Source organism: Erithacus rubecula, assembly GCF_903797595.1.
Source record: "Erithacus rubecula genome assembly, chromosome: 13".
Lineage (NCBI taxonomy): Eukaryota > Metazoa > Chordata > Aves > Passeriformes > Muscicapidae > Erithacus > Erithacus rubecula.
Window position 1 is genome coordinate 19,953,660 of NC_136665.1, and position 13,899 is coordinate 19,967,558.

At 54.1% G+C, this 13,899-nt stretch overlaps 1 protein-coding gene across 4 annotated transcripts in view; it reads right to left on the reverse strand.

Moving 5' to 3' along the window:
* Positions 1 to 13,899, reverse strand: part of SRGAP3 (SLIT-ROBO Rho GTPase activating protein 3) — a 53,840-nt gene that overhangs the window by 38,470 nt on the left and 1,471 nt on the right. For 2 of the 4 annotated variants that reach the window (XM_079316964.1, XM_079316963.1), the window contains exon 1: positions 8,742 to 8,901. The exons of the other annotated variants lie outside the window; for them this stretch is intronic. In XM_079316964.1, coding sequence (XP_079173090.1) covers positions 8,742 to 8,855 — 114 coding nt within the window. In that variant the 5' untranslated portion in view covers positions 8,856 to 8,901. Of the gene's footprint in view, positions 1 to 8,741; positions 8,902 to 13,899 lie in introns of those variants that run through there. 4 annotated transcript variants of the gene reach the window in all.

Here is a 13,899-nt window from a genome sequence, read left to right on the forward strand (position 1 = left end):
AGCCCTGCTCAGTGTGTGCTCCCCAAATCCCAGCCCCTCTCCCTGCTAAGGGAGCCCTGGCCACAGAGCACACCCAGTGCTGCTCCTGTCCTGAGGGGGGACCAGGACCTGCTCTGTCCCCCAGACTCGTGTGCCCCAGACAACAAAAGCACCTGAGAGTTCAACCCTACCTGTGCAGGGATGGGCAGGGCACGTGGGAAGGTGAAATGACCCATGTGTGGCTTTGTGTTCATGCTGTCCCCCCCAGGATGATGCTGTTCCCTTCTGGAGGGACCCAGAAGTGAGAAAAGAGCCAGACTGGACCTCAGGGGTAGGAGCACATTGTGGCCTTTAACAGGCACCAAACTGGGCTCCAGCAACTGCAGCTGAAGGGAAAGGCTGACAGTGCCTTGACATGGCCACTTACATAAAATGCACCCTGTTTCTTCTGTGCCATATGCCTTTGGTGCATTATCATTCCCACTCTCCTTGATTGCTTCTCAAAAGCCACCTAAATTAATGTGAATTGGTAAAGGGTAATTATTCCTATGAATAATCAGTGTATGCTAATAAATGCAAAAATAGGACAAAATGCTAAGTTTCAGCAGCACTGCCTGTTCTGTGGATCGCAGTCCCTGGTGAGGGCAGCTCCTGCAGCAGCAGAGGCACAGGCAGGAGCTGAGTTCTCCCTGCAGCAGTGCAGTCACTGTGCCCAGCACAGCAGCACAGCTCCTGCCTGCCTGCAGACACCCTGCAAACACTGCCTGCTCTGCCCTCAGCAAAACTCTGCAGGAACCCACATTCATGAAGACACAGGACACTACAGAGAGAGGAAGAAACTACCAAGAAAAAGACAAGATATTGCCAACAGGAGGAGGGAAGCAGAGGGTTGTGTCAGCATTGTCATTGCTCGGGGTGTGCAGCCCCACTGATGGCCAGGCAGAGCCTGGTGCCAGCCCAGCCCCACGGGGACCCCACATCCATCACCCCATTAAACTGCTGAACTGAACAGCTTCACTCATGGCATTAAGCAGCAGACAAGAACAAGGAGAAACGCTTAAACCTGCTCAGCAAAGGCAGGAAACTCCAAGTGAGAACTAGGATCCTGCTTAAAATAAATGGCCATTAAGAATTCCCTGCAAATTGCATTTGCTGCCTCCTCACAGTGACAGCAACACGATGGGAAAGATGTTAGTGAATTACAAGAAACCTTTTCAATCCAGTTAGAGACCAGCCCACCATTATCTTATCAGAGTGCTTTTCAAGAAATGTAACTTGTACCAGTAGAGTGAATATAAAGAGCTATTTCCCATCTTTTGGGGGAAAGGACTTGCAGGGCTGGGCAGCTCCCCGTGTCCCCAGGGCTGCTGAGCAGCCAGGTCAAAGCACACAGCAGCCCTGGCACTCACCTGGGGCACAGCTGCACTGCCAGGAAATGTCATCACTGCTCTGAACAGCCCCCTCCCCAGGGAATCCGGGGCATGCAGGAACTCCTGCACAGGGCAGGATGCAGTTCCAGTCCCGGGAAGAAGTGTCACACCAGCCAGGGAGGGTGCCAGATCTCACAGCACTGCAGGATGTGTCCAGCAGGCGAGATGAGCATCTGCCAGAGCCTCTGCTGTGCCAGGGAGACTGAAGATACACAGGGGAGAGCTAGTGAGGGAAGGTTGTGGCTGAATACCCTTCCCCACAGAGCCTGGGGATGCCACTGCCCTCCTGCCCTCCCAGCACATCCGCAGGGAGAGCCACAGAAATGCCCTGCACACCCCCAAAACCACATTTACAGGAACTCCAGATACTCAGTGCAACACCCACCCAAGGAGCCTCTCCCATCTCCATCACTGCTCTCCTATCACCTGGTGGCCTTGTGCTCACTCCCTGCCCTGGAATAATCAGAGTGTGGCCTCAGGAAGCACAGGGAGAACAGCTGGAGTGAGGGAGGCACAGGCTGCAGCACACTGACTGCAGGCAAGCACAGCACAGAAAACACCCCAGACCCTGAGAACCACTGAGCACTGCCACGTGGGGATTCTGGCATCAAAAAACTGGAGATGCACACTTTCACTGCAAGTTTTTAAATGTAAATGAAGAATAAAATTACAATCACTTCAGTGAAAAGGCAGAAGGCTACATGTTAATATTTCCTTGAAATAATGTCTATATATTATGTGACTGCCTCACTCTAGGGATTGATTCCAAACTCAGCAGAATTACTTCAGTGAAAAAATCTCCCTTTAACTTGGGAGTTTTTCATTCAAATGAATGCTGAAACTGAATTAAATAAAGCAGAGAAGTTGTCCAAGCTAAGGAATGTGTAAAGAACTCACTTAAATTTAGCTAAAGACTTCATTAATAACTATAAGCAAAATAACTTGTTTTAAATTCACAGGGCTTATCCTAACGACTTTTACTGTAAATTTCAATGGATTATTTTATCTCTCCCTCTCCCAAAAAATGTCACAAGATGCCTTTGCCCATAAATTATGTCCAGTAAGTTGCCTCCAGCCAGGACATTTTACTGAGATAAGGAACAGCTGCATTAAGAGAGCTGCAGTTATGTTTCAAGGAGATCATCAGCAGGGAGCCGATTTTCAGTTTGGATTTAGTGAACAAACCCAGTGCCAGGCTCTGGAGCATCCCCACAGATGCTGCACCAGCCCAGTCTGGATGGAGGGACTGGCACAGCCCCTACCTGTCCCTAATGAATTTCAGAAAAACCCACATGAAAAGCCTGTTACAGGAGCAGGCACTGCTGAGAATCAGGGCAGCCGTGGATCATAACACAGACCCAGCTTCAGCAACAGCCACCAAAACAAAAAGCCCATCACCAGAAGCCTGCATCAATGTGGCACTAAAAATCTGAGCTAAGGGCTCAAAGAACATTCAGAGAACTGGAGGTAAAATGGGAATGTCCTCACTCCCACTGCCAGACAGCTCACCCTTATGGAAAATCTTGGGTTACTATGGTGATGGGGGATGGAGAAAACTTAGCTCCATGTAAACACAGCTCTTCATACACAGACTGCATATTCTGCACTGCCAGTTAATCCCAATTTATCAATTTTCAGTTACTCAGCCAACCAGAGAAAGCTCGGTGATTATTCATAAATACAAAAGTTAAAGTTCACTCCTAGATAAACTGCAAACAAAACCAGGTCTGAACTTCTCATATCAATCATTCACAATGACTGATTCAGTCACCTCTAGTTAGTTACCAAAACCCAGACACACTAATCTCAATTACTTATTTTAGGGGGACGACTCTTCCCTGTGCTCCTCATGCTGTGTTTGTATACATGCAATGTAAACAAACATACACACACCTGTGTGCTCCCCCCTCCCTGGGCCACACACAGGAAACAAGAACAGGGGCTGGTGGTGAAGGCTTCAGAAATTCACTATATTCAGCTTTGAACTGCTGGCCCAAGGGTGAAATCAGAACTGACTCATAATGCCTCAGTTCTTTTTTAAGCTGCAACTGAACATTCATAGAAAAATGAAAAAAGTCTGAAACACCTTCAGCTACCAGATGTGATGGTTTTTATCTCCAATGTCCTGACAGCAGCCATTCATTTTCCTCCCTTTTTGAACCTTTTCAAAGTTGAGTTCCAGGAACACACAGAAATCAGTGTCACACCCCAGGCACCTGCCACCTCCTCTGATCAGAGATGGTCACACAGCACTTTAACCCCAAATCCCCTGCCCTGCAGGGAACACCTGAGCAGCAGAACCCAGGAGTGCAGAGACCCGGGGGGTGCAGAGACCCGGGGCGTGCAGAGACCCGGGGGGGGCAGAGACCCGGGGGGGGGCAGAGATGCAGAGACCCGGGGGGGGGCAGAGATGCAGGAGATGCAGAGACCCGGGGGGTGCAGAGACCCGGGGGGGGCAGAGACCCGGGGGGGGGGCAGAGACCCGGGGGGGCAGAGACCCGGGGGGGGGGCAGAGACCCGGGGGGGGGGCAGAGACCCGGGGGATGCAGAGACCCGGGGGTGCAGAGACCCGGGGGATGCAGAGACCCGGGGGGGGCAGAGACCCGGGGGATGCAGAGACCCGGGGATGCAGAGACCCGGGGGTGCAGAGACCCGGGGGATGCAGAGACCCGGGGGATGCAGAGACCCGGGGGATGCAGAGACCCGGGGGTGCAGAGACCCGGGGGGTGCAGAGACCCGGGGGGTGCAGAGACCCGGGGGGTGCAGAGACCCGGGGGTGCAGAGACCCGGGGGTGCAGAGACCCGGGGGGGGGCAGAGACCCGGGGGGGGCAGAGACCCGGGGGATGCAGAGACCCGGGGCATGCAGAGACCCGGGGGTGCAGGCTCAGGAACCCTGCAGGAGCAGCAGCACCAGGGCTCACTCTGCTCTGGAGCACTTGGGGCAGCCCAGAGACAGATGGGTGTGTTTGTAAGGCACAGCAGCTCTGTCAGGCTGTCACTGGCTTTGAACAAGCAATTCCCACGATGACAAACAGCTAAAGAGCAGAGAGCCCCACAGTGCAGCACAGGCAGGCAGCACGTGGGGACAAAGGGAGCAAGGACAGTGACAAGGGCAACAAGAGGAGCAGTGGCAGGGCCACCAGGGCCAAGGGGAGCAGTGGCAGGGCCAAGGGGAGCAGTGGCAGGGCCACCAGGGCCAAGGGGAGCAGTGGCAGGGCCACCAGGGCCATTGGTGACACACAGGTGGCTTCCCCCTGGGCAGCCCTGGCAGGTCACTGCAGATGCCCAGGCTGTTGGGTGCCCACTGCAGCCAAGCTGACACCCTGGCAATTCAGAGCCTGCCAGGAGCAGCTGAGCTCTGTCCTGGCACTCACCTGGATGCAGGTGACAAAGAGCAGGCAGGCTGCTGGGAAACCTGAGACTCCACACAAACACTGGGGACAAGGAGCTCTTCCCAACAAACTCTGGACATGTCCAGCCTGGTGAAGACCCCAAGAAAATGAAAGAAGAGGACACTGAAGATTTTTTCTTTCTTCCAAAGGTGTACTGGCACCATAAATTGCTGCAGTCTCAGTAGTTAGTTTGGTGACCATAAATGTCTTTTTCATTGTCATTGTGATGTGCACCACAGACAAGGACACTGCAGCAAGCTCAGTGACAACGTGACCAGCCTCCAGTGAATCCTTGGCACACCAAAAGGCTCCATGCACCAGAAACCAGCAGGTAACAGGGGTGTACACCCAGCTCACACAGGGAAACCCTGGGGACACAGCCTGTGACTATTCCCACCACCAACCACCATCAAATCCCCCATGAAGGTTCAATTCTGAAGTGGTTCTTGCTTTGTGACCTGTGAAATCACTTCCCTTCCCCCAGAGCCTCCAGGCAGGTGCAGGCTCCTCTGCAGGCACACAGGTGTCTGCCAGCACCTGGGTGGGCACCAGCAGCCACCCAGCAGAGCCCAGGGATGCCCAGGTGCTGTGGGACAGGCAGGGTCTGCAGCTCATCCTCCTCTTCCTCCCACTGCCCCTCAGTCTGCAGCTGACCTCTCCCAGCAGCAATTATTGTCATTCAGCAGCTGCCATCCTGCAGGACAGTGACACTGAGCACTGCAAGGGTTTCACTTCCAGCGCTTTAGAATGTGATATTTTCACTTACAATATGTTTATTTTGTATTTCTTCAGGAATTTTAGCAATAGTAGGTCAAGAGCGCGCAAGCAGGAAAAAACATGCGGGAAAAAATTCTTTTAAAGCCGTGAGTCACTCAGAACACGATCCAGCCAGGATGTTAAAAGAAACAAAAAATGCTTTGAAAGAACCTGCTGAGGGTCTGATTCCCAGCTTACTTGATCTATTCCAAATTAAAACTCTTTTTTGCCACACTTCCTCAGGCTCTTCCTGAGCGATCTGAAAAATCCAATTACAGTGGAGATCCTGATTTCCAGTTCATTTATTACTAGAGTAGAAGTCCCATTCACTTCAGCAGTAAAAAACCTGAGCAATAGGAAATCCCCTACAAAACATTTAATGGAAAATAAAATCAAGAATGATTAAAGGATAAGGTGGCATTTTGCTGCTCTTGCCCCAGCCCCTCCTGCTGCCTCTGGGCAAACACAGCCATCAATACCCTGAGCTGTTCCAAGCTCTTGCACGGGTATTTACAGACACTCCAGGGTAACTTCATCCAGTGGCCTCTCAGAGCAGTTCCTCAATGCTGCAGGTGAAACTCTAACACACCCAGCCAGCTGTGCACCCTGCACAGGGAAATTTGTCTCCTGATCCCCCCAGCAATCACATTCCACCCTGAAGCAAGACACTCCTTGTGCTGGCCTCAGCATGCTTCACTGTACATGATATTGATGGCAAAAGTACTCAGCCTTCTGGAAAACATGCCCACTTTGGAGGAGAAATAGCCATTAGACAAAATAAAACATCAAAAAGCAAAACAAAACACCCACAGCACTCCTGCAGTGGCAGAGTGTGACTGAGCTGCCACCTGAGCAGGGAACAGCCAGGGACAAATGCAGCCTGACAGCCAGCAAGGCTTTCACCACAGGAGGGACATCCCAAAGCAGGGACAGGCTCCAGCTGCTGCAGGACGAATATCAGCACAACTCCTAACACTGCACAATCCCTCGTGTGAGCTGGGATTTTGGTACAGGATCCCAAGGGCATGAAGCACCAGCCCATGGGACACATCCCACCCACTCAAGGGGACTTGCTTAAACCCACAGTGACATGGTTGACAGCAGCTGGGCGTATTTTCAAATTAAACTCTCTCTTTTGGCCAGAGCAGGATGTCCCCAGCGCTTAAGGGTCATTTAGGGTCCTTCCAGAGCAATCAGCACTCTCTCCAATAACAGAGGGGCAAGAACAGGTTTTTTATTAGAAGGCCCAACACATCTTGATCATCTGGGGGCACATCTCCTGCCAGGGAAGTGACTGCTGGTCAGTGGCCCACAGCACCCTTCAGAGACCCCCCTGAACAGCCCCCCCTGAACAGACACCCCCTGAACAGCCCCAGCCCCATCCCCTGCCCCATCCCCACCCCACAGTGACCACGGCCCCTGCTCAGCACCAGCATCAGTCACTGATCAGCCTTCGAGGGCAAGCAGGAGCACTCGAGGGGGACTGGAAGAGAAAGCTAAAAATGCTCTCTGCTGTTGGCAGGAGAATCCTGCCAGCAGCATTTCCTCCATTCCCACCTTGTCCTAAGCCACAGCCCTGTGATCCCACTGATCCCACTGCATTCCCCTCCAGGGCCAATCCCAAACAGGGCTCTGCAGAGGGCTTTGCCTGCTGACCATCACTGGGCACTGCAGCTGCCACCTTGGAGCTCCCTGCAGCTCCAATAATGCAGAATAATGCAGGAGTTCACTCCCCCCAGCTACAAGCCTGCATCTTTAACATTTCCAACTCCAACAAGCTGTCTCCAATGAATCATCATTTAGGCTTTTCCCAAAGATCAATTAACCCATTTTCACACAGAGAAAATCTTCAAATGTCACACACACCCAGGGCACACTCTGGGTACCAGCCTGCACCTAAGCACAGCACAATTCCAGCACCTCGGGCAGGAGAAGCATTTTCAATCCTTACCCACACCCATGTTATTCCCATGAAGCAGCTACTGATTTATCAGCATGTTTGACAGAGAGAAAAACTTCACACACACTGGGCCAGCAACCTAAAATTATCAAACTGATGATCTCGAGCTTAGATCTGTTGTTGAGATGATCTCCTGCTAAAGTTCCAAAGGCACAACATCCCCTTGGGCTCTCACCGTGCCTGGAGACCACAAACAACTCCTCAAACAAACAGAGCAGCAAGACCACAAACTGCTCAAACAAACAGCAACACTGCAGCAGCAAGAGGGAGACAGGTCTCCTTCACCATGACAGAGCCCAAGTGCAGGTATTTCCTGCACTCCTGTGTGTGCAACGTTCCACAAGGTGGGACTTTTTTGGGACATTTTCCCAAACTGCAGTTTCCAGAGTAAAACCTGAAGCACTGCACAGAGAACCTCCCTGAACATCAGTGGAGCTTCAGAGCCAGGAAAGCCCCTTTGGAAAGTGAACAGACACTGTGGGAGGCAGCGAGTCCAGGGCAGCTCAACAGCTCAAGATGTGTGAGCAATAAATAGACTCTGACAGCAGCTGCTTTCTCCCAGTGTGCAGGATTGCTCCCAATCCCTCCCAGGCCAGAGGTTCCCAAACTGGGGAACCCCCAGGACAGACAGACAGACAGACACCCCAGTGCACAGCCAGAGGCACTGCTGCTGCTCCCCTCTGATAATGCTGGGGTTATGCTGCCACACCTTTTTCACATGTCTCTGTTGGTGAAACAAAGGGCAGTATTTAAATGAAGGAGGATTTTAAAGCTGTCCTTGCCTGCCATGGCCACCCTGGCAGCTCTGCTCGTGCTGCAGGAAAGCACAGGCTGGGCACAGGGCAGGGCTGGGTGTCCCTGGGCTGGGGCACTGCCACCATCTCTGTGAGCCCCAGAGCCAAGCTGGAAGCACAGACACCAGCACTCCCCCAGCCCCTGCTAGGAACACAGCCCACCACCCTGCCCGGGTCCAGCCCAGGGAACACACCATCAGCTCACTCATTTTATTTTGGTATTCCACTTCCTCTCTGAAAATTGCACGTTGCAATACACTGCTCAGTGGCTGCCTCTGCCCAAACCACTGCAACTGCCCTACACAGAGAACAGGGAGGCCAAAATAACTTCTCTCAGGCCAGTTTGTCAGGGAAAGGTCACAGAGCAGGCTCTTGAAGATGTGAATAGTGCAAAGTGCTTTCAGTAACCACAGGGCAGGGGCTGGCAGCCCTAACCAGGCAGGAGAAAATCCGAGAGCCCAAGGAGGAGGGTTCCCCTTCCCCAGGCCAGCAATAGGCAGAGCAAACCCTGCTCCTGGCAGGGGCTGGAACTGCACACAGCATTCCAACAGTGCACCTTACAGACACAAACACCTGCTGAGCACCTGAAGGGCATCCAGGGCTGCACTCTGACAGCCCTCAGAACCCTTCACCCCGAGCCAGGACTAGCTGCAGCCTCCAGTAAGTGCTGCAAGAGGCTCTACTGTTATCAGGAGAGGCAGGCTGACAAATAATGCCAGCTGCACACTCAGGCACCTGCCAGCTGCCAGGGAAGAGCACAGCCAGGCCCAGAGCACCAAAATACCCTTCTCTGGCACCTGAAGCACCTCAGAGCACGGCAGGACCCCAGCTATGCCACCAGCCCCCTGCCCTGGGACAAGCCAGGACACACTGCTGAGCAGTTCTGAGCTCTGGCCATGCAGACAGGCAGGATGGACACCCCAGCAGCTGCACAGAGCTGTGGTCACACACCAGGAGCTGCTGGGGAGGGATGGACACCCCAGCAGCTGCACAGAGCTGTGGTCACACACCAGGAGCTGCTGGGGAGGGATGGACACCCCAGCAGCTGCACAGAGCTGTGGTCACTACACCAGGAGCTGCTGGGGAGGGATGGACACCCCAGCAGCTGCACAGAGCTGTGGTCACTCACACCAGGAGCTGCTGGGGATGGATGGACACCCCAGCAGCTGCACAGAGCTGTGGTGGTCACTCACACCAGGAGCTGCTGACCCAGCTGAACCATCCCAGCCTCTGCTGAAGCACTCAGCAGGAATAGCTCTGATAAATTCAAATTGCTTCCATTAGAGACTGACAGCTCACCTCTATCAGGGATGACACCTCAGCTCCCCATCACCCCAGCTGCCAGGCCTGGGGCACACACTGCAGGGAAGGGGAGGTAAGAACCAGGAGCAGTGAGGAGCAGCTCCCCAGGCCCCAGCAGAAAGCAGAGCAGATTCCCCAGCTGGATTCACTGTGATCAGCTCCACCAAGGCCAGCTGAGCTCACTGGGTGCCCCTGGCTCACACCTCCCCACTAGCATCGTGTTAAGCACAACTAAGCCAGGACAGTCTCTGTGATTAACCCTGAGCAGTTTCCCCCCAGCCCCACACTGGGGTGCACCTTTCTCTCTTGCTCTCTCTTTCAGAGCATCTCTCTGAATAGGCTGCCAGGTTCAAGCTGGGTGACTCTGCTCCCTGGGAAGCAGAGCTCCTCCCTGAGCAAACCAGCATCCTAGGAAACCTTTTGGCATGAGAATTTTCCCAACATTTTCTGAGCAAAGTGGAAAGAGAGCAAGAGGGAGGAAAACAAAATAGAAACAAAAGAACGGATGCAGCTATTGCAACAGAGTAAGTCAAAGGAAACTAACGAGCAGTGAAATTAACCTAAACTTTATGGAAATGGAAAATAGTACATTCATTTTACTTGGCCTAAGTCTGCAAATCTTTGTAGTGTTTTTGTATGCTAAAAGCATCAAAACTCTAGCTTTATTATCAATTTACACAGCAACTAAGAGTCCCAGAAGTCAAGGAATCATCCCTCTGGCAGTCTGCACCACTGGGAGAGCCCCACCTCCAGGACCACACAGGACCATGTCACCTGCCAGTCACAGGACACAGGATGCTACTGCCCCACAGGGACCTGGGCTTTGACAGGGTAAGGCAAAACTGCAGGAAGCAATATAAAATCAAATTGCCAATCAACACAATGTGCAAATTTCTGCAAGATTGCCAGTGCTGGACCATAGGCAGTTGCATCTGCATAATTAAAACTGGTTTGTTTTGCTGCCACAAATCAGGCATGTCACCACAATGAATGAAAGACATTTATTTAGATTTCTGGCCAGACAGGGCAATGGAAACTGCACATCTGAAAACAGGCACGTTGAACTGTGCATCCAAGGACCTGCCCTGTGCTGAGGCAGCTCCCATGTGCAGTTGTGAATCTGCAGCCATATCCCCACGGGTGTTTATTTTTAACACCACCCTCCCATCTGCAAGGCTAAGGCAAATAACAAAACCTGGCTCCTGAAAGTATTCTGAAGTATTTTCTTGCTAGTGCCATCCAGCAACCATCTCCTGGCAGGGCTGGGGGCAGCTCTCCCCTCTCCTGGCAGCTGGAGGGTGCAAAGCAGCAGAGAAGGAAGGACAGAGCCTCGGCAGAGCCTGCCAGGGCTGTGTGTGAGCAGGAGAGCTGAGACAGCCCTGCAGGGCAGGGACAGGCAGCAAACACCCTGCAGGGACAGGCAGCAAACACCCTGCAGGGCAGGGCAGGCAGCAAACACCCTGCAGGGCAGAGACAGGCAGCAAACACCCTGCAGGGACAGGCAGCAAACACCCTGCAGGGCAGGGCAGGCAGCAAACACCCTGCAGGGCAGGGACAGGCAGCAAACACCCTGCAGGGCAGGGCAGGCAGCAAACACCCTGCAGGGCAGGGCAGGCAGCAAACACCCTGCAGGGACAGGCAGCAAACACCCTGCAGGGCAGGGACAGGCAGCAAACACCCTGCAGGGCAGGGCAGGCAGCAAACACCCTGCAGGGCAGGGCAGGCAGCAAACACCCTGCAGGGACAGGCAGCAAACACCCTGCAGGGCAGGGACAGGCAGCAAACACCCTGCAGGGCAGGGCAGGCAGCAAACACCCTGCAGGGCAGGGACAGGCAGCAAACACCCTGCAGGGCAGGGACAGGCAGCAAACACCCTGCAGGGCAGGGACAGGCAGCAAACACCCTGCAGGGCAGGGACAGGCAGCAAACACCCTGCAGGGCAGGGACAGGCAGCAAACACCCTGCAGGGACAGGCAGCAAACACCCTGCAGGGACAGGGACAGGCAGCAAACACCCTGCAGGGCAGGGACAGGCAGCAAACACCCTGCAGGGCAGGGACAGGCAGCAAACACCCTGCAGGGACAGGCAGCAAACACCCTGCAGGGACAGGCAGCAGCAACAGCCCTGCAGGGACAGGCAGCAAACACCCTGCAGGGCAGAGACAGGCAGCAAACACCCTGCAGGGCAGGGCAGGCAGCAAACACCCTGCAGGGACAGGCAGCAAACACCCTGCAGGGCAGGGACAGGCAGCAAACACCCTGCAGGGCAGGGACAGGCAGCAAACACCCTGCAGGGCTGCAGGGGCAGTGCCTGCAGCAGCACTCACAGCAGCAGTCACGTTCTGCCACTGCCAGCAGCAGAGTGACACAGGCCAGAGCCTCACACTCCCTGCAGCAGCCAGCCCCAGCCCCCAGTCCTCTGTGAGACCCCCAGAGCAGCCCCCAGTCCTCTGTGAGACCCCCAGAGCAGCCCCCAGCAGGGCCCCCCTGCACCCCCACACCCCCAGGATCTTTCCCTGTTTTCAGGACAGCCCCATCCCCCTGAGAGGAGCAGACAGTTCTGCAGGGAAGGGAGGGAGGCACAGGGCAATGAGTGGCCCTGAGCAGGAAGATAACTCCCAGCTGAACCCTGCTCCTCCCAGTCTCACCCAGGCTGCACCCACAGGGCTCAGCCCCAGCCTGCAGCACCCCAACCCACCCAGCCCTGCTCTGGCTGCAACACCAGAGGTTCAGCAAATCACTCTGCACTCACTCAGCAGCTTCTCCCCTCCACATCACACCAGGTGTCCTCAGCTCCCTCCCTGCACTGCTGGGCAGTGCCTCCCCCAGCCCTCTATGACCTCTCCAAATGCATCTCCAGTGCAGCTTCACTGGGTTACTTCTCTCCCATCTTTGCTGACATTTGCCTTGGAGCTCACACTCAGGATTTTCACCTTTCTCCCTCCCATGTTCCTGTCCATGCCATGGGGATTCCAGGCCCATCCTCTCAGTATGAGATCACTGCTTCAAATTTTCATCTATTATCATCTTCATATTTCAGCAGTTCTGTATCAACACTGGTTGTTAGTCCCCCTTGCCACCACTTCACCTCTTCTTTATCCCTATTTCTCTTCCATTTCAGTCTCTCTGGAGATTGGAGCATCTGTCTCCACGAGGGTAGCAAGGGATTAGATATGAATAGAGTAATGACTCGATCCTTGAAGAAAATCAACAGAGTATCTGGAATAATGAGGTAGCCTACATCCAATCCAGAAGACCAGGCTCTGCACAGGTGGAGGTGGGTGCTCATGGTCACTGTCACAGCCTCAGAGAAGTTTCCATGATCACAAACCCTGGCCCAGGCCAGGCTGGCACACTCCACAGAAAATCCCTGCTCAGAGCATCCTCAGCCACCAGCCCTCCTTGTGTCCTCACAGATCAGTGACCAGCTGCTGTCCTGCCTGCTCTGTTTTCACTGCTCCTGCCCAGTGAGGGAGCACAGGCTGCAGCAGGGCTCTGCACCAACCCCTCCAAACTCGGGGGGCTGTCCCCCTCCCCCAGCTCAGCAGGGTGGGAGGGTCAGAGCCCCCCTGGCCCCCACAGAGAGGTGACAGCAAGGGATGGTGCAGTCACAGCTTGAGCACTGGAGCACCTCACCCTGCTCATCACCCCGAGACCTCGCTGCTCCTGCAGCAGACCCGGTGTGCAGGGATGGAGCTGGCAGCTCCTCAGAGGCACACACAGCGTCTGACCCTGCCCACCCCTCCCAGAAACAGCCACACCCTGTCAAAGGTGGTAAGAATGGCCTTTATTCAGGTGAAAACACAAAGCAAGCCTACACCGGGAACCAGGCGTTCCTGGAGGTGCGATAATGCCCAGAACAACATCACAGAAATGGTCAGTGGCCCATCAGCGAGCCGTCTGCATTACAGCTGCACAGAACGTGATACTGCTGCAATGGAACACCCTCTCACACTCCAGCATCAGCTGCCTGCATATGGAAACCATGAGGCTACAGAAGCCAGGCCAAGAATGATCATGGCCCCGGAGCACTCAGTCACAAACAACAACCAGAGAAAAACACTGGAGACATCCACAGCAAAGCCTTTGGAACAGCTCACCCCAATCCTGCCCCCAGTGACCCCTCTGCACCCCAAGAACCCGAGCAGCAGCAATCACCCGGGCCAGGACAGCTCGAGAGTAAGGTGAATCCAGGGGACAGTCCCTGGGAACAAACGCAAATCCCCTCCCAAGAAACGAACAAATCCCCTCCCATGAAACCAACAATACCACAGACTAAAAGAATA